Genomic DNA, 23,891 nt, shown 5'->3' with positions numbered 1-23,891 from the left:
TTGAAAGGGGCTTTGCTAAAAGGCTGACGTGCTTTCTTGATCATATACCTTCGTCGGCATCATGATACCCCACAGTCATGGCCTGAGTCCCGTGGACCTTGTGGACTTATCGCATACTTGCTAAGTTGCCTGAGCCTAGGCCCATATAACCAGAATAGGAGAGGCGCAGGACTGAGTATAGTTGCGACACAGCCCAAGATGGTCATCGTCCAATGTACTCCGATGGCGGTATACATTGGACGAGTCGCCATTACCATGCCACCTGCGGCCAGGTAGCGGAGAGATGTGATGCTCGCAAGAGCAATAGCCGAATGGTCGCCGTAGCTATCTATGATGTATTCATAACTGCTCACGTAGAATGCAGTCAAGACGATTCCAAAAACACAGCAAGCGGCCAGCCCACTCCATATGGATATATTTGGGTAATTGGTCCATCCGAGCCAGAAAAGACAAACGGGCAACATGGGCGCCGTAACAATTGCAGGCCATAGTCGGAATTCCGGTTTAACGGACGCCCCATGCACATGGGCAGTTGCCCTGCGGGCCCAAAAGTACCAGCTCGGTGCGCTGAAAGTGAAGACTGTCGACCCTATTGCTATTGAGGCAAAACAGCTACCGGTGAAGCCGGTAGAGAGCTCATATGTTTCCTTGAAGATGTAGTCGAATCCGGAGAGAGAGGTAAAAAGCAAAGTGTAGAGGAGTAGCAAGTAGAATCCCAGCACTGTCACAATAACTTCCGTGGAGAAGAAGGTAACACCAAGCTTGATATTCTGCCTCAGGCGACCGGGAAGACTTGCGGACGCTGCGTGTTCGGAAAAATACCTCTGATCGCCAGTCAAACGGCGAAACTCCTTTGCTTTCCAATCTAAAAGTAGTGGCAGGTATGTCTCAGGAAGGAAAAGCAGTGCAAGCAGAAACGCCGCGCCGGAGATGATGAGTGTCATCCAGTCAGGCCAGCGCCAGCCTAAGTTCGGATTTGACACCAGCCAGCCGCTCGCTATGGGTGCAATCACAGGGCCTAGTGTGCATGAAGCATCAGCATTGTGCACCCAAGTAAGGTAGTCTTCCTCCCGTTGCCTACCTATAACGTTCACCCAGGCGATAATTGGAAAGACAAAAGCTCTCTTTACGTCTCTGAACTGATCTCTAACACTCGATCCGTTGATTGACAACGTAGCACTGGAGAACAAGCCCACGAAAAGCCGGCAGGTAATGCGTCCTCCAAAAGTCGCTGCTTTCGCAGAGCCCAGGACAAAAAAGAGATAGCAGAACGTGGCTGACAAGTATACAGGATTTCTGCCTACCGTTTCCGACAAGGGCCCGGCAAATTGAGAGCCGATGCCAACGCCAAAAAGATACATGGCGATATCCAGATTCTCGGCGACTTGGCTCACATGTAAATGCGAGCTTGCTACCGAGTTTGCCATGGATTCTGAAGCGCCCGCCCAGCCTTGAACGAAGATGAGAAATGCCAAGATGGCGATGTTCTTACACCTTGCAACTAACGGCCAGTTCTGTGGATTGAGTGTGTCGTCAGGTGCACACGTGACCATTATTCGCCCATTTGGCGAATGCTCTCGCTTTTCCGAGCCGGTATCATGAGCAGACGCCGTGTCCTGAGGCCATGGCCGTGGACGTCGACCCTTCTCGAGATCCGGAGGCCCATTCGATACCGCTTCTTGCGTTGATCGTCTTTCAGATTCAAGCTCTCGAATAATTTGATCCCTGATTTGACGACGCTGTCTCAGAGACCACATGACGATAAAATTGCAATAACTGGTGCAAGCCTAACTCGAATACACGCAGCTTGACCACTTGCCGCATATATAGTCCAAGCGAAAGGGGCTCTAGAATAATAAGTCTTTAGCAGCGTCAGTACAATAACGTCAATTTGACGTCAAATTCTAGTAGTAGTTACGATCTACACGAAATACAGTAAATACCCGCTATTGAAGCATTTATTACTAAGACATATTGGCAAGGTAGGGTTGCATCAGTGGAGATAGAACGAAGCTTGGTCTTAAGCGTGACTGGGTAGTGATTAATAGCCTGCTTTTTATGTAACTTTCCTGTCAATTTCTATGTACAACAATGTCTGCATCGCTATGACTTCGGTTATTCCTTGGTGTTTATAAGGTAGATTTAATAAGGTCAGTCATGTTTGCCTCTGTATGGTAAAACACTGGATATTCGTCTCAAGTAAGTTACCTAGGTATGTCTAGTGATTACTTACAGACATAGCAAACGTCACAAGATGCAATCAGCGCCGAACGAATGTATGTCTGCATAGGCAATTTCTACTCTGTATGGGACTCTCGTTGCATTAACTGTAAAAGCTATACATAATAGGGTCACTCTTGACTCTATCCCATATGTCCACGCTAGAGCATCTTGTAGATGCTTGATGCAGTAATTGTTATGATCCTGGCCGCGTACAGCCATGACGACTCTTAGTTGATCTCAGTCGCGAGGCTTCCCGATGTCGATGACAACTTATTTGGATAGATTTTTGGAGAATGCGCACCCATCTGTTCTGTTGCAGCGGCAAGAGGATAGGTGACATCAGTAAGGACATGAGGTACGTTTAAAAAATTTCAAGCCGGCTGAGCGGCTCGATGACGTGCTTTGCTGTTTCTCCAGCACCAGCTTCAACTTCCATTGGCTTGATGCATTTTGTAGCACCGCGTAGGCTTTCTTGGTAAACGCGAGCACCCAGAAGTGTAGTTAAAGCCGTAAGGTCCGGTGTGTTTGGGTATACGTCTTGCATAAAGGGCTTCCTGGCTTTGTAGAATAGGAATGGCAAAGGGATCCGCAGCCCCAGCGAGGCAGTCCACGAGCCTGAGATAATAATGTGAAGAGGTTAGTGTATGTAGATGGGCGCAACGCGTAAAGTGATCAATAAGCCCTCGATGCATACCTGCAACTGTTATTTATTTGTTGGCATAGATCTAGCAGATTCCGCCTCTGGCACGTCTAATCAGACCATCGCCTCTCGAGAAAGTCGTATAACTGAAATAATAGCATATGATGCCATGAAAGTACTTCGGCGGTTAGCACCTCCGTTTTGGGAGTCATTGTCAAGCGGTGTGCCGAGGACTTCGAAGGCGGTCGTCATATACGACAGGAAGGGCAAGTCTACCGAACGCGAGCCTCGGGTCGGGCCGGTCCCACTTTAAGGCCACAGACATGCACTTAATGGTTTCCTCGGAAAGGGCCTCGCAATCGAGAACCCGCCAGTGCTTGTGTGTAGATTGCCTTTAACCGGCGTTAGCAAGCACGATCTGCAAGTTTCATGCATTATCATCTAACGTCAGCTTATTTTAATATAAAAGGAATGAGCTTATGTCTAGCCTAGATTACATTTCATAAATCCCTTTATCATTAAGGACATATTGCTTAAAACTTGGGAAACATAGATGATAAGCCGTATGTATAAGTGACAGGTTAAAAGAAATAAGCAGACACTGAGGTTAAGTTTTTCCTGGCTCTGTATTTATTATACGTAACCGCTAGTACCTTTACACTCTATTATACAGACTGTAATACAATTAAACTAGCCTAAATACCCTTTGATGCTGTTAATTGTTATTTTACTAATCTTTCTGGAAGATGGCTCACAGGGGGAGGACCGTTTCTAGGTACTGCTGACATCCGTCACATGCGTAGTCTTAGTAGGAACAACTATTAAGCATAGCAGGTATCTCAGAAGAACCCGCTTCACATGATATCCAAGTTCCCATAGGTCAATTCCCAGTTACAAACCTGAAAACTCTTATCTAAAATGATATGTTACTGATTATGACGCCTTTTCACTTCACGGTTGTCCAGAGGTCAGAAGAACAGTTATAGCAGATGGTTATCTTTGGGGACTTAGTGCTGAGTAAATAGGAAATCTCATGTACGAGGCACTTTCACGGAGTAGTCTACCTAGAGTTTATTGCTTGTGATGTGAGATGTTCTGTCTATCACATGTGAAGGCTCGCATAGAATGACTATATGAACGTAATACAGACCGACATGCGGTGATCGACCATAAAAAGGGCTCTGTAAAGCAATATATAAGCATAGACGAAGGACTCACTCAGTGCGTATCATACCGAGGTTCTTCACATCCCTCTTAGAACAGCTGCTATGCTCTTCCTTATTTCGTTGCTTGGCGGGATTCTTCTGTGGCAGTTACTGCTGTCGATGTATTACTTGTGGTTCTCGTCACTGTCACACATTCCGGGGCCCAAATTGGCTGCGGGCAGTTTGCTGTACGAGTTCTACTATGAGGTTGTGTGTTCTGGTCAATACACACGAAAAATCGAGAAAATGCACGAGGTCTATGGTAAGCAGGACTCCGTGTAGTGCTGGAAATATGTGACTCGGTCCTTGCTGATGAATTGAAGGACCTATTGTGCGCATCAATCCCCATGAGGTACATATCAAAGATCCAGACTTTTGCATTGAAGAGTTTTCGCCAGTCAAGAAGCTGGACAAGTATGGTTGGTGGTATAGAGTATTCGGCGGACCTGGCTCTACTATCAGTACGGAAGATTACCGCCTTCATAAAGCTCGCCGGGCAACGTTTCAAAATTTTCTATCTCCTCGAGTTATTAGAGGGTTTGTGCCCACTATCATTGACAAATTAAAGCAAGCAAGTCTTGTCATGGACCGCCACGCGCAAACGGGATGTTTGCTGAACCTCTCAAGCATTTACCGATGCATGGCGGCAGATGTGGTGTCGGCATACGTCTTACCGCAGTCGTTGAACCTACTACAGTCGAGCGATCTGGGTCAGGGATTTCAATCTAGTCTTAGATTCTTTTTCGAAGCAGCTACCGCCATGCGATATCTTGGATTTCTTGAACCACTCATGGCTATAATCCCTCCTTCAATTTTCGATGCCATGTTGTCAGACCCAGCGAAAGGACTGATCAAGCTTGTGAAGGTAGGTTTCTCATGTTGCAATAATGATGTATTATGGAAGGCGATGAGCTGACTATGTGATTATAGACATTGGAGGGTTATGTGGACGATATAATCCAAGGAAAGAAAAATCCGCAGACGTCACGGACATGCCTTCTTGAGAGAATAAACATCAACCACCGGGATGAAAATGAGAATTTCCGGGATCGATTACTCCAAGAAGCGGAGCAGTTCATTGTGGCTGGCAGCGAAACAACTGGCCATACTTTGTCGGTGATAACATTCTACATTATCCAAGAAGCGGAAATCCAAGGAAAGTTGCGGGAAGAGCTTGCCAACGCAGGCGTCGTCTTTGACGAAGATCTCGAGATAGCCAAACTTCAAACGCTGCCGTATCTTGTGAGCACTTAATCCTCTACTTAATTTTGAAGAGAAATAACCTGTTTAACGGGTCGAAACGCTTTAGTCTGCCGTTATTACTGAAGGGCTCCGGTATGTGATCTCGAGCATTTCTATGCCTCACTCATAACTTCCTGTTGCCATCTACTCACCCGCCTGCTCAGCTTCTCCCATGGTGTGGGTTCCAGATTGCCGCGAATCAACAAGTCTAGAGAGGTGCAATTCAAGCAGTGGCGGATTCCGGCCGGTGTAAGTACAACCCATTGTGCTGGCTCAGGTGAAAAATCCGGCAATATCTGATATATATCGCCACCAACAGGTTCCGATCAGCATGACATCAAGGCTGCACCATGAAGATGCACGTTTGTTTCCAGAACCTCACTCGTTCCGCCCAGACCGATGGCTTCAGCCTGAAAGCAGAAGCCTGAAGAAGTATCTCAGCCCGTTTGGCCATGGATCGCGCATATGTCCAGGCATGCAGTAAGTTCAAGATTCCGCGCATCTCGACGATAAGAAACAAATATTTAATGTGCGATGACATAGTCTGGCATTATACGAGATTTATATCACTATTGCACACATACTACTCAAATTCGAGATCAAGAATTGCGGAACGATAAGTGCTGATCTTGTCTCGGTTCACGATTTGGGAGCGCCTTTCCCCAAACATGATTCAAAGGGACTGCAGGTCAAACTGGAGGCTAGGAATTCGTGAAGCCAGGTATCTGTATATATGTGCCCTAAGCTGTAAGCCGACTTACAGCTTAGGGTTGATCTTTATCCACAAGCCAGATGCTTCGCACTTCACTTCCTCGTCCAAGTCTTGTAGTTTTTCTTTCAAAGAAGCGACTTGTGTCCCCTGTGCCCTCATCCAAAACTTTCGTCCTTTTCCGGCCACACACCATGACTTGACGATCAGAACTCCTGGAGTTCGCACCGGCCGCCTGAATACGACTTCCAGCTGCGATGTCAGCAGCGTTCGCCTTACATCCTCAACCTTTCCCGGTATTGTTGAGAAGCGTGAGACCAAACTATGAGCCATGGCTTCATCGAGAATTGTTGATATTAGACCACCATGAGCAGTTGCAGGGTGCGAGCAGACACCCGGGCTAGACAATGCTAGAAGCATGATGGTGTCAGGAGCTTCAACCGCAGAAAAGTCAGTGGTCGGCGACAGTTCATCCTCTTCTTGTAATTTAACGTCAAGCTGAGGATATTCTGCAAATGGTGCAAGAGAATTCCTCTCCAGTAATAAACAATGCGGTATCGTTGACTCCGTCCCGATAGTCTGAGAAAAGAAGAAATCCTCGCCACCCGGCTTGCGTATGCGCCCCCAGACGGGGACCGGCTTGTAATGTTTGGATTCGAATAGCGTAACTAGACGGCTGTATTGAGAAAAAAGATCCATTGTGCGAAATGCAGTCAAGCTGCAGGACTGAGGGAGCAAGTCTGCCTTGGATATGGTGCGCATAACTCCAGAGGGCTACAGAGAGATTGCTGTTCGAACATCGAGCATTCTTATTACTGAAGCCCGCTCAATAGCAACACCGCCACCTTCAACCCTATCCTCGGCATTTCCTGGTAAATTCGACAAAGCATGGACGAAAATGGCGACATCGACCATTTACCACCAATTAGTCCAAGACAATTGGGACGAAATACTCTATGCCTCGGGCAGTGGTGGATACGATACTGGATATCTCTGCTTCAGTGGTGTCACACATAATTCGATCACACACGCCCGTACAGTTGCATATCAAGGGTGCGTCAGCAGCTAGTGCTGATAAATCTCCAGGTGTTCTTTGTTCTTCCCCCCTCCCCCCTTCCGCCCCCCCCCAAACGGCGTCGCATCCACAATAAAGCTACATTGTTCAGCGCCAACCGCCAATTACTATGTATGTATATCCAAATCACATGCCGAGAGTCAACGAGTACGAGACCTTGGTTTTTATTAAGATAAGCACATTGCTTCTAGTACGCATCTTCCAACCAAATTATTAGTTGAGCTGTTTACTTGAGTACAGTTAGGAGGAGCAAATGATGTAGATCTCTGTTCTTGTTTTCCTCTGGTACCCGGGGAATACCAACGGAGTATGGCGTTAGCGTACGGCCACGCACCTCTGCACTGTAAAAGTATTGCGAGATACTGGAGAACAGGAGTTGATTGGTACACTTGATTGCATCAGACGGCTTCTTCCCTCAGCCTTTCATATGGCAGACGTCCTGACAAGAACGGGCCACTGTGTGAGTTGAGTTCTTCATTTCCCTCAGCTTCTATACGTGTAAGGTATATAAGATAGACCTGCCACTTGAGCAACTCAAACTACTCCAAATTGCTTATCCTCGATCCGAATTTACACATAACGAGTCCATTTGAAGTCCGTAAGCATGGCAGACCGTGATATTACCGTTCAATATCGAGGGCGCATTGCCATAATCACCCTCAATCAACCGGACAAACGCAACTCGCTCAACCAAGAGCAGTTTTACTTGCTAGGGGAACGCTTGCGAGGGGCTGCGAGGCACAATGAGGTGGCCATCACTTTGCTCATTGGAACCGGCCGCTTTTTCTCATCGTATGTGCTACAACCCATCTCCTCCCCATGCCCTGGTTAGTCATGACCGTTAATACCAGTTAATAGGGGTGCGGACGTCGCTGACCTGGGGACATTTATGGCTGCTGCCAATCGCAGAGATGTGTTGGCAGGGTCTCTGTTCAACAATATTGACCTGACTCGAGCCTTCTATACCCACCCCAAAATCCTCGTGGTAGCGCTCAATGGCCCTGTCGTTGGGTTTCCAGCAGCACTCATCTCCTTTGCTGATTTTATATACGCCCTACCTGAATCATTCTTACTCGTTCCATTCTCGACACTTGGGCTTGCTGCTGAGGGAGGGGCTTCTCGCGCTCTCAAACAGCGCCTTGGTGTCGCTAAAGCCAAAGAGGCGTTGCTCATGAGCAAACGGATCCCTTCTGGCGAGCTACTCGCATGTGGTTTTATTAACAAGGTTATTGAGCTAACGACACCGGTGTCGGAAAATGCTGGCTCTCGATCCGAAGAGTTCCTGGGAAAAGTTCTGCAAGAACTAGACCATGACCTTGGAAGTCAGCTTAACGACTCCAGTCTCCTGGATATCAAGCAGCAATTTTGCAGGGATGATATAAATGATTTTAGCCACGTGACCGTGCAAGAGGCATACATGGCAGTGGATAAGATCATGGCAGGAGTGCCGCAGGAGCACATGAAGAAATTGGCTCGGCGCACAAAATCCAAGTTGTAATCAAGTCGTCAAGGCCCAACGACTCTCGATAATCGGCAGATAAACTCTCCTCTATCCACAATAAAGGTTCGGCAAGACATTACAGAACTTATTCTCCTCCGACGTTTGGAGCCCCGTACTTGGTTCTCCTTGTTTTCAATATGTGCTATATTAGTAAAACTTACTTCTACAGAGCCTGAAGACGCGGTGGTATCCCTAACAGCCCTGGACACGCTTCCATTCCCAACGGCATGATGAATCAAAACGGCGGCGGGCTAGGAGAGAGTTATCACATTGTACACTATTGCCGACGTGATACTGACATGTAATTTGAACAGCCTTTTGTACAATGTTTCTGGTCATCTTGAGGAGAGTACTTCATCGCCTTAATATGACTCGAAATTCTTGTAGCTTGTATATATCTACGTAACTTGGAGGCATCGGAGCATGGAAGGTAATACGATCCGAGGAAAGGACTGTTGTGCACCCCGACAACGACTGACGGATAACTCACTATAAGTCAAAGCATGATGGGAGGTGTTTGCCTCCTTGACGCATTGTCGACATGAATTGGGAGGGCTGTCTCATCAAATAGGCAAGTGGTGTGTAGCTAGAGATGGAGATTGGCCAGGGGTCGCAGACGTAAGATAAGGCTAATGTAGTATGTAGTCCGAAATGGGGAAACTGAGCCCTCGCGTGTCAGATGCTCCCCTACTAGGGGGGTCTCAAAAACGACCGCATTCCCCGACCGAGCTCCACTAGGTCGGGGGGCACGTTGACTTGCAAAAGGGTCGTTGATTCGCAAGGAAAAGATACATAGATTATGGTGGGTTGGCCACACAAATAGAGGTACCACAAAAACCACAAAATGCAGTCCAGAGGTTAAAATACTGCATGTGTACTCTCTATGAAGTATGCAATTGTAATTGAAGCCAAATTGACTTATTAAATTGAAGAAAATACGGCGATGGAAAAAAGGTACTTCCATTTATATGGCGTGCGCGCTGTGGGTTAAAGTATTTTGCGAATCAACGACCCTTTTGCAAATCAACGTGCCCCCCGTCCTAGCTGTGCTGGGACGGGTTTCGCGGTCGTTTTTGAGACCCCTCTAGTACTGGGGAGCAGGTGAAAAATTCCCTATCGACATGACCGACCTTCTGAACACAGAACTGCCCTCTATTTGTTATTACATATGCAGGACGCATTGCAGCATTATGACAAGTCAAGGTTTCATGTCAGTCACAACTCGTCCCAAGGAATCATTGCCATCACTTCTATATTGTATAGAGTATTGACAGTCAGCGCTAAGCATATGTGGAGGAAGATGTTCTTCGCTTGTGGGTAACTCCGACCAAAGTACTCCTTACGAGGCAACGAGGGCCTTTTGGTGCATGTTCCCAAAAGTTGACTTATAAACAGCGATTTCATCATATGACTTAATCAGTGTTCAAATATGATTATGTTGCGTTTCATCTACTATAAGGTCTGCCATATTTCACTTTGAGTTAACTAAGACCAAGATGCTGCAAGCCTTGACAGGGGACTCAGACATTATCTTCTATCACCATCCATCATCTTTCGATGTAGCTCAAAGGAACAAGACATTTACAAATGGGTTAATGTCTGCGAAATTGCCGTTCCGGAAAGCTATAGACGTCCGATCCTTCTCAATGGGCATCTCCAAACAATGCGAATATTATTCGACAACCCATCACTGCCAATATATTACAAGCGGTGGATTTTCCCGCAACGCAACGGCTTTTAAAGGGAGAATTTTCTGTGGACTATGTAATTAAGCCAGATCAGGTCACCGAAGACCAATCCGTTCCGTAAACTTCATGCTTCACGAAGGAGTTTGACAATGTTGCTGAAGAAGTATCTCAAGAGGTAAGTGTCTGATGATAGGTCATGTGTACAAGCGTCTGGCAAGCTACTATCAGACATGAGCAAGGCATCCTATCAAACACAGAGTTGGACCAAAGGAAGCTTGAGCAAACACAATACTTGCATGAGTTTGATCGGTAAGAAGAGAACGACCGACAATGACAAGCATCAATATGCTACAAGGATTGACCATCTGAAGTGCTATTCAAAAGCCACTGTGGAACTATCCAACCGAAACTGTCTATTATCGGGAAGCTTCCTCTGTAAATCCGCTATTATCAGTGCGCATACCACTTCTGGCATATAATTCCGAGGATGATCCCGTGAGTTGTTCCCCAATCTCATTTGCATAAGAATACCGAGACTAATCCCATTTAGTTGAGCCCCCAAATTGGCCTTCCCATCGAAGAAGAGGCCAAAGAGAATCCTTACGTGGTTCTTGTCGTTACTTCATTTGGGGGCCATCTGGGGTGGTTCCAACCTGGCGGTGGCAGATGGTGCGTCCAGGCGGTATGTAGAAGTTGCTGTTATGACGGCGGAAGGGAAACCATGTTACTACCTGTGACAGGTGTATAACACGTTACAGCAATTTTGGGATTGTACCGGCCATGGTGGGCCTTGCAAGAGATTCAAGGTGCTCAACAGGAGCCAGATATCACATGCACAAGGAAGATTCTGTTATGAATGTAGGAAATATTGTACCCAGATCTACTGACGACAGCGTTCTATAACAGCTCTTCGATAGGCAAAGCACAGCTAAGATCGGTAGAGAAAGTAATGGCTTTGTTTCCATTAAATATGAAGGTCATGCTCCAATGAGCCCCTTAGGCTGAGGATCCATACCCAAGCCAGTTTTGATGCATACTTTGAGATTCGCAAGCGCTGCAAGGGCCGTTTCAACTGCTATCCGCTAGAACGGCATATATTGCCCATTCTATGATGCCTTGAGAGTGGGCGGAGCGGCAGCCTAGTCCAGGAAATTGAACTTCAACATGGCTCAGGTGTACTCAACATTAGTTGCCTTGCCCTTTTAGCTTCTAGCAGGCTTTAGGGTTGATATCCTTTCGGTGAATGCTCATATATAGACAACTGCATCTCAAATAGTAGCTGCGATTGACCAACGGCTTGACCAGGGATTATTCATTACTCACGCTGCAGGGAATATATTGGTCATACGGTACGGTCACATTGAACTTGTCATTAGTTTAGTATCATATACACTCTTAGTCTACCAAGAACTCCTATATATTCTAATCTTCGTCTATGCGAATCAGGACTTGCACATGCCAGACTGAACATTCGCTGTTGCGGTGGTGAGGAGACCGTACTGCAAGCGAAGCCTTTCAACGTGGATCAGATCAGCAATAAACGTTCCACCTCCTCCGGGTAGAACGATTGTCAGTACGAATCTAGATGGCCTCCGTAGCTATTTGTTGAGCTACAATCCCAACTCTATGGACTCTCTACTTTGGGAAGCCAATATCGCTTCGAGAAAGTTGCGGTCCAGAATCGTTCCCATATGAAGCCAACTTCAGGATTTGTTGCGTTCGCTTCGACAAATTTTTCCAGGGCTCTTTCGTATACTTCTCGCGGCTGGTTATAGATAGTCTCTCGCCGCACCGCAAAGGTACCACCGTGTGCAGCTCGGATAGCCGGGGGATGATGCTCGCGTAGCACAAAATGCCAGAGTTCTGCAGGCGTATAGGGCGCAAAGACCAGAGAGGCCAGTTGGCTGGGCGTCATCCAGATGCTTTCTTTTGGGTCCGTCCAGTTGATTTTTGCCCAATCATCGACATCATGAAATAGGGCTGGGTTGAACGGATTGACTTCGTTGGGTTTGACCTGTAGCGCCACGTCAACCATTTGAATGGTGGAGTTGACCACGTCACCAATCAAGTCAAATGGAGCCGCTTGAGAGAATATCATGTAGTCTTCCAGTTCATCCCAGTGGTTCACGATGTGATGTAGGTGCGTATGCCCTTCTCGACCAACATTGGGAAGCTGAACATAGGAGCGGAAAGCGTCGTGGTTGACAGTGTCGTTCGATTGCGGAACATGGCCCTTGTCGTATACGTAAGCATACTTGGACACGGGAAGCCAAGGTATCAAATCTTCTTTGAACCGAGCCACAACAATGCCGAGACTTGCTGTTGATACCGGCAAGGGAAGCGTAGTAGAGGTGGGAATGACGGAACTCATTCTAGCAGGACTGGTTCAAGTCTTTTTATTATCTTTGAGATTTTTCTTTTCTTGGAATCAGACTGATGAATTGAAAGGAATTGTTAATTGTAGAAGGCTGAGATTACAGCGCACGGGTTCTTATACAAATCTTCGCAAAGCTTATACTTAGGAGAACCTTGCCGGAGCAGTCGAAATCGTATCGAGCAATTGACAGTCAGCGCTAAGCCCCCTTTACCTCCCCACCCAAACGGGGCATGAAAGAAGCCCCTTATTAAAGTCAGGTTACCCATAGCCGTAAGCGGTATCAATGTTGCCTATTGTCCCTCCTTACATGGGATGGCGATGGTTTGCGGCGAAAAGCGCTCCCTGGTTGTAATAGATGTTTCCTACTGTTAATGGTAGTCTTGATCGTTTCATGCCATGTCGACACAGCTGCCTTAAGCCTATGAACACCAATTCCCAATGCTACTTCTTGTGAACCGTGAGCCGCATGGCGGAATTGTGGAGGGAGATACCTCTATGGGGTGAAGTGCACCCGCAATGCCCTAAGTGTCACCAAAGACGACATCAGCCGCCATGCCGTCATCAATCAGTTGCGCATCTTCGTCACGCATCTGAAGCCAGCTTACGCCGTGCAAACAAGAACAGTTACTACTTACAAAGCTTATGACTATTAGACGTTTTCACATTTCTCAGGGAAGGGAGCGTGGACACTGACGTAACCATTCTTTTCCATCTACACTTATCATACATAAATACTAGCTTCCTCGAGCATGACGCTCATGTGTCTAGACATCCATGTCCTTGGGTCTGCTGATGTCAGAGATCTCCGTAAAGTCTTTCAGCTAATAAGAATTACTATGCTCCGTGGCAGGCGTACAAAGCACCCATAACGACTACCTGAGCTAAGGCAGGATAATTTCTCTGAACACGATACCAAGGCAATGATAGTAAAACACGTCTTTCAGAGATACTTCTTTCATAGATACTCCGCGAACGTAATCTTAGCACACAGGTAGGATAGTTTCAGCCTTTCTCCAGCGTTTCTCAGCGTTTTCCAACGATGAACCTTCGAGTAAGATGGATCAGAGCTTACGCATTTAGATCTATACACAGATGAAGAACGCGTTTACTATTACATCATGTTATAAAGCCAGCATAATGAAGCATGAACTGCATTCTGAAGGGACCCGGCACTTCTCTAGACGTCTAGTCGCTGCTGATGTTCACGTAGGCATCAGAGACATAGCATTTATGTCTGCACGACTTGGGGCTTCGAGACTTAACGGCAGCATAGCATTCGATCTGAATAGCTTCGAATGAGTCTAACCACGCTTCATGAAAATGGACATTCAACGAAGCAATGCCGTCACGGAGCAAATGCTGTGTACCTAGCGACTCCCGAGTCCCTGGGAGCGAAGACCCAAGTCGGTCTTGAGCATGGCATAAAGGACGATCCTATATCGCAAAACTTCGTACGGCGCAGTATATAGGTTATTATGATCTGATATCTATTTCATTCGAAGTAGGTTTTTGCACGGGGCACTCATCGCATGATTTTTATACGCGCTCTGGCGGTAAGCGCCGGGCTAGTCATCAACAACTAGGCCGAGGGCCTGGGATACTCAGTTGGGTACATGGAAACCAGTTGCTTCTACTCCAATACCGGGTCCAACATCCCCTTCTCGCAATAAAGGACCGACCTTGTAGGCCGGCTTCTCTGTGAATTCAAGCTTGGCGGGATGGTTTCTTGGGCACCAATACAGAGTACCATATCTCAACCAATGTGCGTACGTTCCTGGAACGTTATCGCTACCGTCGTTGTTCCTCCACAGAGAGCTCAGTGTTTCGCCCATGACTCTCACGATCATGCCTGTTGCAAGTTTCATTCCAAAGCTTTTAGAGAGGACTTCTTCAACGATTCTGCGTGCGAGCCTTTGATCGTCGCTCTCCGTTTCGCCCTGTTTAGGAATGGGCAGTGACATGAGCTCAAACTGCTTAGGGCCGTTCCATTCTGTTATTTCGTTGATGAGCTGCGATCCAACCATATAATCGTATGCATAGATGTGTTCGGCCACATATTTCGGGCCGTTCCAGCCATCCTCTTCATCGATTAGTCCCATGACCATGGTGATAACCTGACCTTGAATGATGTAGTCTGTCAACATTCTGGCCGTCTCTTCACGTCCATATGTCCTCCCATTCTCCTCCATCGAGAGTCCCGTATCCATCAATGGCAGGCCTTTAAGTAAAGGGCTGGCATGCATTCCCTCTGTGTTAGTTTTTCCTCCATCGGCGGCCCACAATGCAAGCAACAGCTTATGACATCGCAGGAAGAAGGGGTTGTTTCGCCCAGCGGCCAGAAAATAGTTTGCCATGCCCCGCTCTTCGACGCCACCCATGTTGTAGGTCAAGATCTCGTACGGTGAATTCGGGTTGCCGACCGTAGCGTTCCAAACGTGGTCCAAGTCCCCGATTTGAACCATGCCCACGTCTGCATAGACACCACCGTATCTGAGTAAGAGGGGAAATCTCACAAGATCTGAGACGTGCTGGTAGGCGTGATGGCCTCCAATGGTGCCTTGAGCAAAGGCTTTCGGAAACCAGTCTGAATCGTGAATATCGAGGTAATGCTCCACGTTCAATGGGGAGCCAGCTGCAAAATCCAAGACGCGGACCACCCACCCCTTCGTCGAAAATCTTCTGTGCCAGTTTCGAACAGTGCGCCGAGTGTATCCGTGCATTTTGTCGAATCCGCTATGCCAGAAGAACCAAATGTTCTTCTCATTTGAGATTGGTTTGGGGTTTAGAAGATCATGATCAACTTCAGAATCTGGCCGGAGGTCGAGCTCGTCTTTGGGAATGGCGTAGACGCCGTCGGGCATGGGGTATGACAAGGAGGAGTCCATGATGTCGGGCAAAAAAAGAAGAAACGATGACGTTGGTACTGTGACCCTCACTATTAATACAGATTTGCCTTGGAAACTTCGACCAGAAAATTATAGATGAAAGTACAGTTTTCTTCAACACCTGTCCAGTTCCTCGGGCTAATAAGTGCTTTTCGTAAAGTTGCCTAGTTCGCGGATTGTTATGTTTGACATTCCAAAAATCGAAGCCTATGTGCCGTTGAACAGCCGCCATGCGGGGTACGGATTGATGAGTCACTCACAAAAGCAACTTTGATAAGCAGACATGGATGGGTGAAGAGTCATTGGATTGGAAGCAAGGTTATGGACGCCTTTTGACTGGGGAGGGGCAAATAAATTGATCGAGGGATCAGTCAATCGGCATGCAAAAGGCGACCAGAGCCTCCGTGAAAGAGTCATACAACCCCAAGGCAAAGGCTGGCTTAACCGGTATTACAGTGCCACCAAATTTAATTCAGATGACTGATCCAGCAATCATCGTTGCAGTGATATTATCTAGCTAGAATTTCTTTGTCAATGTCTCACAAGGTAAGGTTTCGCCAGTGAGTCCCCGAAGTGGCTGGTGAGATGCTGCTTCATTGCATTGGTACAGGTGAGTCACGACATGAGCTATCTGTTTCCCTACCGATGGGAAGATGCCAGTACTAGGTAGTGAAAATGCCCGGCTAGTTGCGTATTAAGGCCGCATATCTTAAGACTTAATATTGGAAGCTCCCACATTATCACTCTATCGTAATGTGATTTCATATTAGCCAGCGCCAGATACCACATAGCCATCTCGTGGCTTTCTAGCTTGTGTTGGTGTAAACTACAGAAACGAGAGCAGAGCCATGGCAACGCCGGCCAAGCTCGGTAGAACCAGCGCGCGGCTTGCGCTGCTGCCAACGGGCACAGTGGGGGCGGCAGCAACACCAGTCGCCGGAGTTGACGGCGCTCCTCCGGTAGCGACGGTAGTATTCCATCTCGCGGGAAAACCAGGCGCCGTCTCTGTCGCGGGGTAAGCTGTCGCCGTAGCCACCCTGGTAGATGAGGAAGAGCCGCCTGATGAGTCGCAAGTACCGTTAAAAGACTTTCGCTTCAACAGAGTGAGTTTGTCACCAGTCGTGCCGTCGGAGCCATGGATATAGCTCCATGAAAGAGCTGTAGCGTTGTGAACAGTCAATCCACCAAATCCGAAGTTTTGCTGGTCGAGGTAAGTGGTGAAGCTCTGCAGAGGGCTTGTGCCAAGAGTGCTGTGGCTCTCAACGTTGCCTGCGGCTCCGTTGATGATATGGGCCATTGAAACACCCGGGTTTGTCCAGTAGGTATTGTTGTTGATGATGGAGGCCTGGTCAATAGTACCATTACTTCCAAGAGGCAGAAGGCGCTCATACCAGTGGACGTGTCTACAGGCAAGGTTAGCGCGCGTGACCTTGAAGACTGGGCCAAAGCATCCTCAACATACCCAGAGATATAAAGATCGACGCCATTCTGCAGCATCAGGTCCTCAAAAGCCGCACGAATGCTCTTCTGGTAAGAGGAGACCTCGGAGCTGTAGAACGGACGGTGGCTCATGGCAATAACCCAGGGCGTTTTGCAGCGGTCAACACTCTCCAAGTCCTTCTTCAGCCATTTGTACTGCTCATAAGCCTTGTTGTCGTTGTAGTCGCCATCAACAGTGCCAAAGGGGCCACTGTCGGTGACAAATGTCTGGTTAGCAAATGGGTGCGCTTGGCTTCCCTTGATATCCCTAGCAAATGGCCACTCGGGGCTGTCTGCGTAGTCCGTCTCGCCATCAATGGACACGAAATGCGCCAGGCCATAGTCGAACGAGTACCAGAAGTTACCAACACCTCCAGTCTCAGCTCCGGGCATGCGAAAGCGGTTCTGGAACGCAGTGAAGTTCCTTGAGACCTGTTAGGTGTGTCTTGCAGAATGAAAGCAACTGGTTAACACCCCAGGGCTTGCCGTATCGGCGACGTACCTTTGAGAAGGAGGGCAGCTGTAATAGGTGAGTGAAGACTTGGCTGCAGTTCCATTAGGCTGGCCCTTGTTTAGGTAAGCTGTGAGAACGTTTCCGGGGCCATCGAATTCGGCGCAGCTGGCGTCGTGGTTACCGGGCAGCACCATGTAAGGAGCCTTGAGAGTCACAGAGTTCATCCATTGCTGCCACAAGTCCCAGTTGGACTCGTACAACACACTCATATCTCCGCCCTGTGGGCCACCCTGGTTGGCAACTTCTCCCTTGGGAAGAGGCGTATCGTACTCCTTCGGAACATCGCCACCTCCAGGAAGCTGAGTCGAGGTGCCATTGTAGCAGACCGGCCAGTCGCTCTCGCAAGGAAGGATGCCTGAGTACCAGTCATCGGCATAACTGATGTCGCCTCCGTGCCAAATGAAGGCGGCGCCGTCGCTGACAGCTTCGTTGAGGTACTTGTAAGTCCCGCCAGCATTGGTGTAACCCATATCATTAACAACTGCAATGGTGAACTCGGAGGAGTCTCCCGCCTCCTGCGCCGTCTTGAAAGACAGAACGTCAGATGCAGTGGTGCCATTAGCTGCCGGGATCTGGTAGTAGTAGGTAGTACCAGCCTTCAGGTTGGCGATCTGGACATCGTGGAAGAACTCGCTGCACTGGGTAGTCACAGCGAAAGAGCAAGGAGGGGTACGGCCGTATCTATAGGGGTCCATTAGCTACTCGTTTGATTGAGTAAGGGCGAGTAAGGGTTGTGAATACGTCACAGATTTCCCAGTAGCCGTATTGCTGAGTTCAGATGCACTGAGTCCCCAGACGACGGAAGGGGCCTCTCCCAATCCAAACGGCGTCTGATAATGAATGTTGATGCCATTGGGGATGTATGAGACCGAAATCACATTGACGTTGTTGGTCGGATTGGCAGACGCTGACTTCACAGCCGGTGGCTCGACCAGTCGTACAAATCCTTTCCCATTTCCCTTTACCGTGGGGTCAATCCAGTCACCAACTGGCACTTTAGGTCCCGTATAAGGATAGAGCTCGTCCACGGTTGGCACCGCATCAACGGCGACGGCAAGAATGGCTCCCAAGAGAGCCGCGGACTTCATTTTTAAGTGATGGGACTGTCCGTTCTCCCGCTCTCGACTTCGGCTTAACGAATGGCAATCGACGAGGGCAATTTGAATGCACAACCGCTCCAGGACCGAGACAAGCAACCGCGGCACTGCGACCGTGCCCTGGGGGCCAATTATACAAATTTGTTGCCCGCAGAGCACTTCGTTTTGCTCCTGTCCAGCCCTCGACGCGGTTAGCTATCGTGTCCACTAGTACTTACCTGCCATTTGAAGTTGTCATAGCCGCATTCGAACTCGGTGTACTTCGGCCGCGATACCGATCCGGCTTGACACCCATCATAATCCCCCGTTACGGTTGAATACTATCCAATCCAAGCGTGCGGCATATCAACGTGCAGAAATGGCTCTGGCGTGAAAGGTTTTTGCACTCTCAGAACAGCCAGCGGATGTGGATCCGATGCTAGGATCTCCCATAGACCCTAGCTGTTGTCCCGGGTCTTTTTGCAAATGAGTCGGTTAATCGGCATGCTAATGCTTTTCTTCTGGTAGCGCTGCTGCGTCCACATGGTGAGTTCGAGCGCGTGCTTTTTGAACCTCGACAAAGCAATACCAAAGTCTTTGCACAAGCTGACTTGAGGTTGCTCAACATTGATGTATGCGAAGTAAATCGAAGCCGAAAATCTTGACTTGAGCGCGGTTCAATATTCAAAGCCTTTCGATGGGCTTGCTTTCACCCAAAGCCCGCTGATAGCCATCTCCAGAGAGAGTTCAGAAATAGGACCTAACGAGGTAACAATGGGGCATCATCAACTCAATCGCAGGGTGAGACTTCAGGCACATCTACTGTACACATCTCCGCGATCCGGCACCCGTCCACGCCAGAGATAGGCTCAGCTTGCTGCCGCCGGTCCCCCCACCCAATCGCCCCCTCCCCATCCAAAAAAAGGAAAGGGAGGAAGGAAGGTCGAATACTAGTTGTCAATATCCGCCTTCATCGCGCTGTATTCTTATGGCCGCCATATATTAGGCCACATGGCTGAGACATGTGGGCGAATTGAATGAAACCCTACTCGATTTTCAGCTGGCATGACATAGTAGTTGAACATTCAGCATACCCTCCAATGCCTTCCAGTGGACTGAAGGGCGGACAAAGGCGAGCTTTCAGTTGTCCATGAAGACAGCCCGATATGATCGCGAAGCACTCAACAGTCGACTCACGACTATAACACTTGAGCAAGGCGCTCAACGAGCTAAGTCTGTCACGCATACGCAGAAGATGTATGTATACGAGACGTATTCAAGCAATATACTCAAAATACTATACCGGTGTTTGGGTCCATCGCCTATCAATCTCAGAAGGAGCCAGATTTGATCGTCTTCTGTGTATGAGTACGGTGGCAAGGCAAATCCACAGGCCCACACGGCTGAGACATCTTTCTTCTCTCAGGACAAACGGTGGGTAAACATCGATGATATCTGTATTACAACTACATCGTACTCCTTAGAAATCTGTGAGGTGCTCTATTCATTGCTCCGACAGGACCCTATAGACGGCAATCATATCCTCATTCTCCAATCCAGAGTTCACGGCCTGTCGATACAAAGAGTTGCACACCTGGATGAGAGGTGTTTCTGCTTCTGCGGCCGCGGCCGCAGTTCGAATAAGCTCCGTGCTATTGTAGCAGTCCTTTACAGCCGCCTGGGGAGACCAATCGGCTTTGGCCATCTTATCCAGTTTTATCCTTGAATAAGCAGAAGCCAAAGGACCGGCATCCAGCACCCTACTGAATGCTTCAAGATCGAGGCGTTGTGCGCGGGCCAGATTCATCGATTCAGCAAGCCCAGCCGTAACAGTGATGAGAAAGACGTTGACTGCGTACTTGGTCTTCAGGCCAGCTCCGATGGGTCCGCAATAGATGGCAGCACTGGTAATCGGCTCGACGAAGGGTCGGATTCGCTCGCACTCGTTCTGGTCACCAGCCATCATTCCCACCAGGTTTCCTGATTCAGCCGGCACTTTGCTCCCACTGACGGGCATCTCGATGAACTTGCCGCCTGCTTCATTGACCTCCTTTTCTATGCTCTGACTGAACTCCACAGATACTGAGCTGGTGTTGATAAGCGTCTTGCCCCGGAGCGCCTTTCGGAAGTCATCATCAATCACAGATCGTATGGCAGGACCGTCAAACATCATAGTGAAGATGACGTCGGATTGTTCAAGCACTTTAGCTGGCGTTTGACCGAGTTCAGCGCCAGCCTGTAATAATGCCGTGCATTTGGAGGCCGTTCTGTTCCAGACAGTGGTAGGGAATCTGCGGCACAGGTTGAGCGCCATGGGAGTTCCCATCACGCCCAATCCCAGGAAACCAACATTCATAATGTTATTTTATCGAAGGCTGTCTCTTCTTGGTGACGGATAGTTGCAAAGCGCTGGATTCTCATTTCAATGGAAAGTCCATCGAGTATATAAAGTATCTTGCGGCCATCAACACGCCCAACTACAAGTTCCTATCCCAACCAGTAATCAGTCTTTCGCAGGGCGCGGCTAGAGATGGCGGCTAGACGCGGCCTTGGATGGTTCCGTCGCGCCGCCTTTAGACAGTCCCTTGATACAGCTGCACGACGTGGTTTGCTCTGAGGTCAGTCATGGGATTGCCAAGAACCCCAAATCTTACATGTGCTAAGCAAATAGCCTGCATCATCACAATGTATTAAAATAGCTAGGTACAGAGAAAGCAGTTCTCGGTATCATACAGAGTCAGACACACGCATAGGTTACTTGAAGACCGACGCGGAAACACAATGAGTGGCGAGAGTGTCGGTCGATACTTTCTTCAGCCTACACATGCGCCTTCGCATATTTTATGCTTGTTAGGCCGGGACGATTTGTCAGTCAAGTACAGAAAGGCAGAGCCCTGCATTTGAACAGTGCGACGTTGGGGGGAGGATTGACAGACTTGGAGAATGTCGGAAGTCGCTTCATGGTGGGAAATCCCCAAGGCTGGTTTTTTTAAGAAGGAGGTAAAGGATGAACGATCAAGAAGGAAAGGTAGCGCTCGCGGTTCTATCTGATGACTTTGAAGGGTCATTCATGCAGTCACTGCTGAATATAGAGTGAGTGGACCTATCTATGCTCGTCAAAGTGCCCAAACTCACTCGAAGTTGCCTCGTGTACAAAGCGGACTTTACAAATGTCCGGCAATTGTCCACAGATTGAAATTACATTGTTTAAAAAGTAGTGCAGAAGGAACTGACTCGATTGACCATTCAATTAAGCTCGAAGACATGACGGTGTCAGGTGTTCGATTAATATTCGGCTAGCGAGGTTATACAAATGCCTAATGTTTGACCACAATCTTTCCTCCAGCATTGTGAGAGTCCAGCATCTCATGCGCCTTCTGAATGTCCTTATACTCGAAAACAAACGCTGGTCTGGCATCCCACGCGCCCTTCTCAATCTTGGTGACTATCTCCTGGAGGGGAATGTTGGACATGGGAAACTCAGGCGAGCCCAGTACTTTGCTGTGGAATAAGCTAAAGTGAACACCGGGTTTCATCTCAACCATGGGGTTGAAGTTGGGAACGGGTTCCAATCCGCCCAACCATCCCGCTTGCAACATGCGTCCGCCAGCTCGAGTCAAACTGATGGATTCCAGGAGAACGGTGTTGCCAATGAGGTTCAGGATTTTGTCGAACTTGAAGCCGCTGGGGAATGCGGATTGAAGGCCCTTGTGTTCTACTTTGGCGTCTACGGCGCCCATATCCTTCACAAAGCTGAATCGCGCCTCTCGCCTTGTTGTCGCCGTGACCCGAGCACCCGCGTCAACTGCCAAATGAAGAGCTGCCTGGCCAATGGTAGAGGTGGATCCGCGGATGAGTAACGACTCGCCGGGCTTCAAGTCGAGAACGGTGAAAAGGCAAGAGTATGCCGTGGAATAAACTTCGGGGATAGCTGCGAGGTACTCCCAAGGAAGCTCTGTTTTGATTGGGACCACGTTCGCAACTGGGACATTGACATATGAGCCATATCCCCCGGGACGATTTCTCCCCATACCTCCCATGACGCCAACGACCTTAGTGCCGGACTCTAACTCGCCCCCCGGGCAAGCTTCGACGACTCCAGCGCATTCCAAGCCGGAGATAGGGTTCCATTCATCCCATTCACCTTTGCGCATGTGCATCTCCGCATGGTTTACACCGAAGGCAAAGACCCGTATCAGAACCTCTCCCTTAACAGGTTCTGGTTTGGTCACTTTCTGAATCTCGAGGACTTCAGGCCCTCCAAACTTGGAGATAATGATAGCATCCATAGTGGTATCAGCCATTTCGTCAAGAAGTTGAATGTAACGGCGGACGATGTGTGTGCGTGTGTGATGGTTGTCAAGTTGAAGAATGATAGTCCTCTCTGCTGTTTTAAAGTGAACTTGAGTGTGCTGAATTGATATCAGACACCGATTTAGCGACTGGTTTGCAACCTATTGATGGATTGGAGTAGGGATTCATTGAGACTGGGACGATGTCGTCCTCCATTTATATAAGTCGGAAACTTGAAATGGCAGTGACGCCACCGACATATCTTTGATGTGACAAACGTCCTAGTTCTTTTCTACTAAGAGCAGCTTTTGCTTCTCGAGTTACTCATTAATCGGGCGACGTCAGATAGCGACTTGAGCTTGATTTGTCAATTGGCTCTGAAAACTTTGACATCTGCGTCTCCGGGGTTGTAATTGCTGCCATGGAGTCGAAGTTGTATGATCCCATACGGTGAAATGCGCTTTTCATATGCCTTACTAATCCGTAAGTCTCCGTATGAGTACAAGTTCCAGGCTAGCTAGATAGTTCGGTATGCAAGGCCAGGAAGCAGCATTGTCTGTTTTTGACCTAGCGTTCTTCGAAGCTGTAAGACCTTGTGATGCCTCCGTAACGAAACCGCGTATTCCGAGACTTCCGCCAATTAGCGAAGGGCTTGAGCTATCAGTTGGCATGTCGAACAAAGCATGCACAACTCTAGTCCGAATCAGGCGATAAACAAGACATTCAGTTACCTCCAAGAGTCGAGAATGTATAACATTCAGAATATCTCAGGTATCGCACAATCATTGGCTTGTGGACGGACTTATTCATTGCAAGCATTGATGCCTTCAACCGCCGTCAAATCATGTCGTGTATTACCATTGGCTTCCTCCATCTTCTCTGTTGCCTGGTTCGAAGTCTATCTCAAATATTAACTGCAGCGATGGCACCGATTAATGACTTGCTGAGTACGATCACCAGCGTCGCTCAAAAGCTAAACCCGCG

At 48.3% G+C, this 23,891-nt stretch overlaps 10 protein-coding genes across 10 annotated transcripts; 3 read left to right on the top strand and 7 right to left on the bottom strand.

The window, feature by feature from the left end:
* Positions 1 to 59: 59 nt before the first annotated feature.
* Positions 60 to 1,553, bottom strand: BBK36DRAFT_1128696 (MFS general substrate transporter; the record flags this gene model as incomplete). The annotated part of the gene is made up of 2 exons (XM_024891648.1): positions 60 to 1,018; positions 1,082 to 1,553. The coding sequence occupies 2 exons, from the start codon at positions 1,551 to 1,553 to the stop codon at positions 60 to 62; spliced, it is 1,431 nt and encodes a 476-aa protein (XP_024746056.1).
* Positions 1,554 to 4,131: 2,578 nt separating this feature from the next.
* Positions 4,132 to 6,025, top strand: BBK36DRAFT_1128974 (cytochrome P450; the record flags this gene model as incomplete). The annotated part of the gene is made up of 7 exons (XM_024891692.1): positions 4,132 to 4,330; positions 4,392 to 4,933; positions 4,999 to 5,310; positions 5,378 to 5,403; positions 5,475 to 5,559; positions 5,630 to 5,790; positions 5,854 to 6,025. The coding sequence occupies 7 exons, from the start codon at positions 4,132 to 4,134 to the stop codon at positions 6,023 to 6,025; spliced, it is 1,497 nt and encodes a 498-aa protein (XP_024746055.1).
* Positions 6,026 to 6,067: 42 nt separating this feature from the next.
* BBK36DRAFT_1172489 (hypothetical protein) lies at positions 6,068 to 6,718 on the bottom strand (the record flags this gene model as incomplete). The annotated part of the gene is made up of 1 exon (XM_024895735.1): positions 6,068 to 6,718. One exon carries the CDS (start codon positions 6,716 to 6,718, stop codon positions 6,068 to 6,070), a length of 651 nt encoding a protein of 216 aa, XP_024746054.1.
* Positions 6,719 to 7,698: 980 nt separating this feature from the next.
* BBK36DRAFT_68395 (putative peroxisomal d3,d2-enoyl-CoA isomerase) lies at positions 7,699 to 8,592 on the top strand (the record flags this gene model as incomplete). Its single annotated transcript, XM_024898511.1, has 2 exons — positions 7,699 to 7,886; positions 7,953 to 8,592. The coding sequence occupies 2 exons, from the start codon at positions 7,699 to 7,701 to the stop codon at positions 8,590 to 8,592; spliced, it is 828 nt and encodes a 275-aa protein (XP_024746053.1).
* A 1,840-nt stretch (positions 8,593 to 10,432) lies between these two features.
* On the top strand, positions 10,433 to 11,170 carry BBK36DRAFT_23498 (hypothetical protein; the record flags this gene model as incomplete). Its single annotated transcript, XM_024897963.1, has 5 exons — positions 10,433 to 10,458; positions 10,491 to 10,592; positions 10,655 to 10,778; positions 10,834 to 10,965; positions 11,024 to 11,170. The coding sequence occupies 5 exons, from the start codon at positions 10,433 to 10,435 to the stop codon at positions 11,168 to 11,170; spliced, it is 531 nt and encodes a 176-aa protein (XP_024746052.1).
* Positions 11,171 to 11,907: 737 nt separating this feature from the next.
* On the bottom strand, positions 11,908 to 12,654 carry BBK36DRAFT_1128711 (hypothetical protein; the record flags this gene model as incomplete). Its single annotated transcript, XM_024891652.1, has 1 exon — positions 11,908 to 12,654. One exon carries the CDS (start codon positions 12,652 to 12,654, stop codon positions 11,908 to 11,910), a length of 747 nt encoding a protein of 248 aa, XP_024746051.1.
* Positions 12,655 to 14,261: 1,607 nt separating this feature from the next.
* On the bottom strand, positions 14,262 to 15,545 carry BBK36DRAFT_60806 (hypothetical protein; the record flags this gene model as incomplete). The annotated part of the gene is made up of 1 exon (XM_024898348.1): positions 14,262 to 15,545. The coding sequence occupies one exon, from the start codon at positions 15,543 to 15,545 to the stop codon at positions 14,262 to 14,264; it is 1,284 nt and encodes a 427-aa protein (XP_024746050.1).
* Positions 15,546 to 16,371: 826 nt separating this feature from the next.
* Positions 16,372 to 18,626, bottom strand: BBK36DRAFT_1128821 (acid phosphatase; the record flags this gene model as incomplete). The annotated part of the gene is made up of 4 exons (XM_024891667.1): positions 16,372 to 16,948; positions 17,008 to 17,456; positions 17,523 to 18,219; positions 18,280 to 18,626. The coding sequence occupies 4 exons, from the start codon at positions 18,624 to 18,626 to the stop codon at positions 16,372 to 16,374; spliced, it is 2,070 nt and encodes a 689-aa protein (XP_024746049.1).
* A 1,492-nt stretch (positions 18,627 to 20,118) lies between these two features.
* Positions 20,119 to 20,970, bottom strand: BBK36DRAFT_1128709 (hypothetical protein; the record flags this gene model as incomplete). Its single annotated transcript, XM_024891651.1, has 1 exon — positions 20,119 to 20,970. The coding sequence occupies one exon, from the start codon at positions 20,968 to 20,970 to the stop codon at positions 20,119 to 20,121; it is 852 nt and encodes a 283-aa protein (XP_024746048.1).
* Positions 20,971 to 21,931: 961 nt separating this feature from the next.
* On the bottom strand, positions 21,932 to 22,903 carry BBK36DRAFT_1128539 (GroES-like protein; the record flags this gene model as incomplete). The annotated part of the gene is made up of 1 exon (XM_024891627.1): positions 21,932 to 22,903. The coding sequence occupies one exon, from the start codon at positions 22,901 to 22,903 to the stop codon at positions 21,932 to 21,934; it is 972 nt and encodes a 323-aa protein (XP_024746047.1).
* Between the last annotated feature and the right edge of the window lie 988 nt (positions 22,904 to 23,891).

This window comes from Trichoderma citrinoviride (assembly GCF_003025115.1).
Source record: "Trichoderma citrinoviride strain TUCIM 6016 unplaced genomic scaffold BBK36scaffold_16, whole genome shotgun sequence".
In the NCBI taxonomy this organism is placed as follows: domain Eukaryota; kingdom Fungi; phylum Ascomycota; class Sordariomycetes; order Hypocreales; family Hypocreaceae; genus Trichoderma; species Trichoderma citrinoviride.
This window is presented reverse-complemented; position numbering and strand designations above follow the sequence as displayed.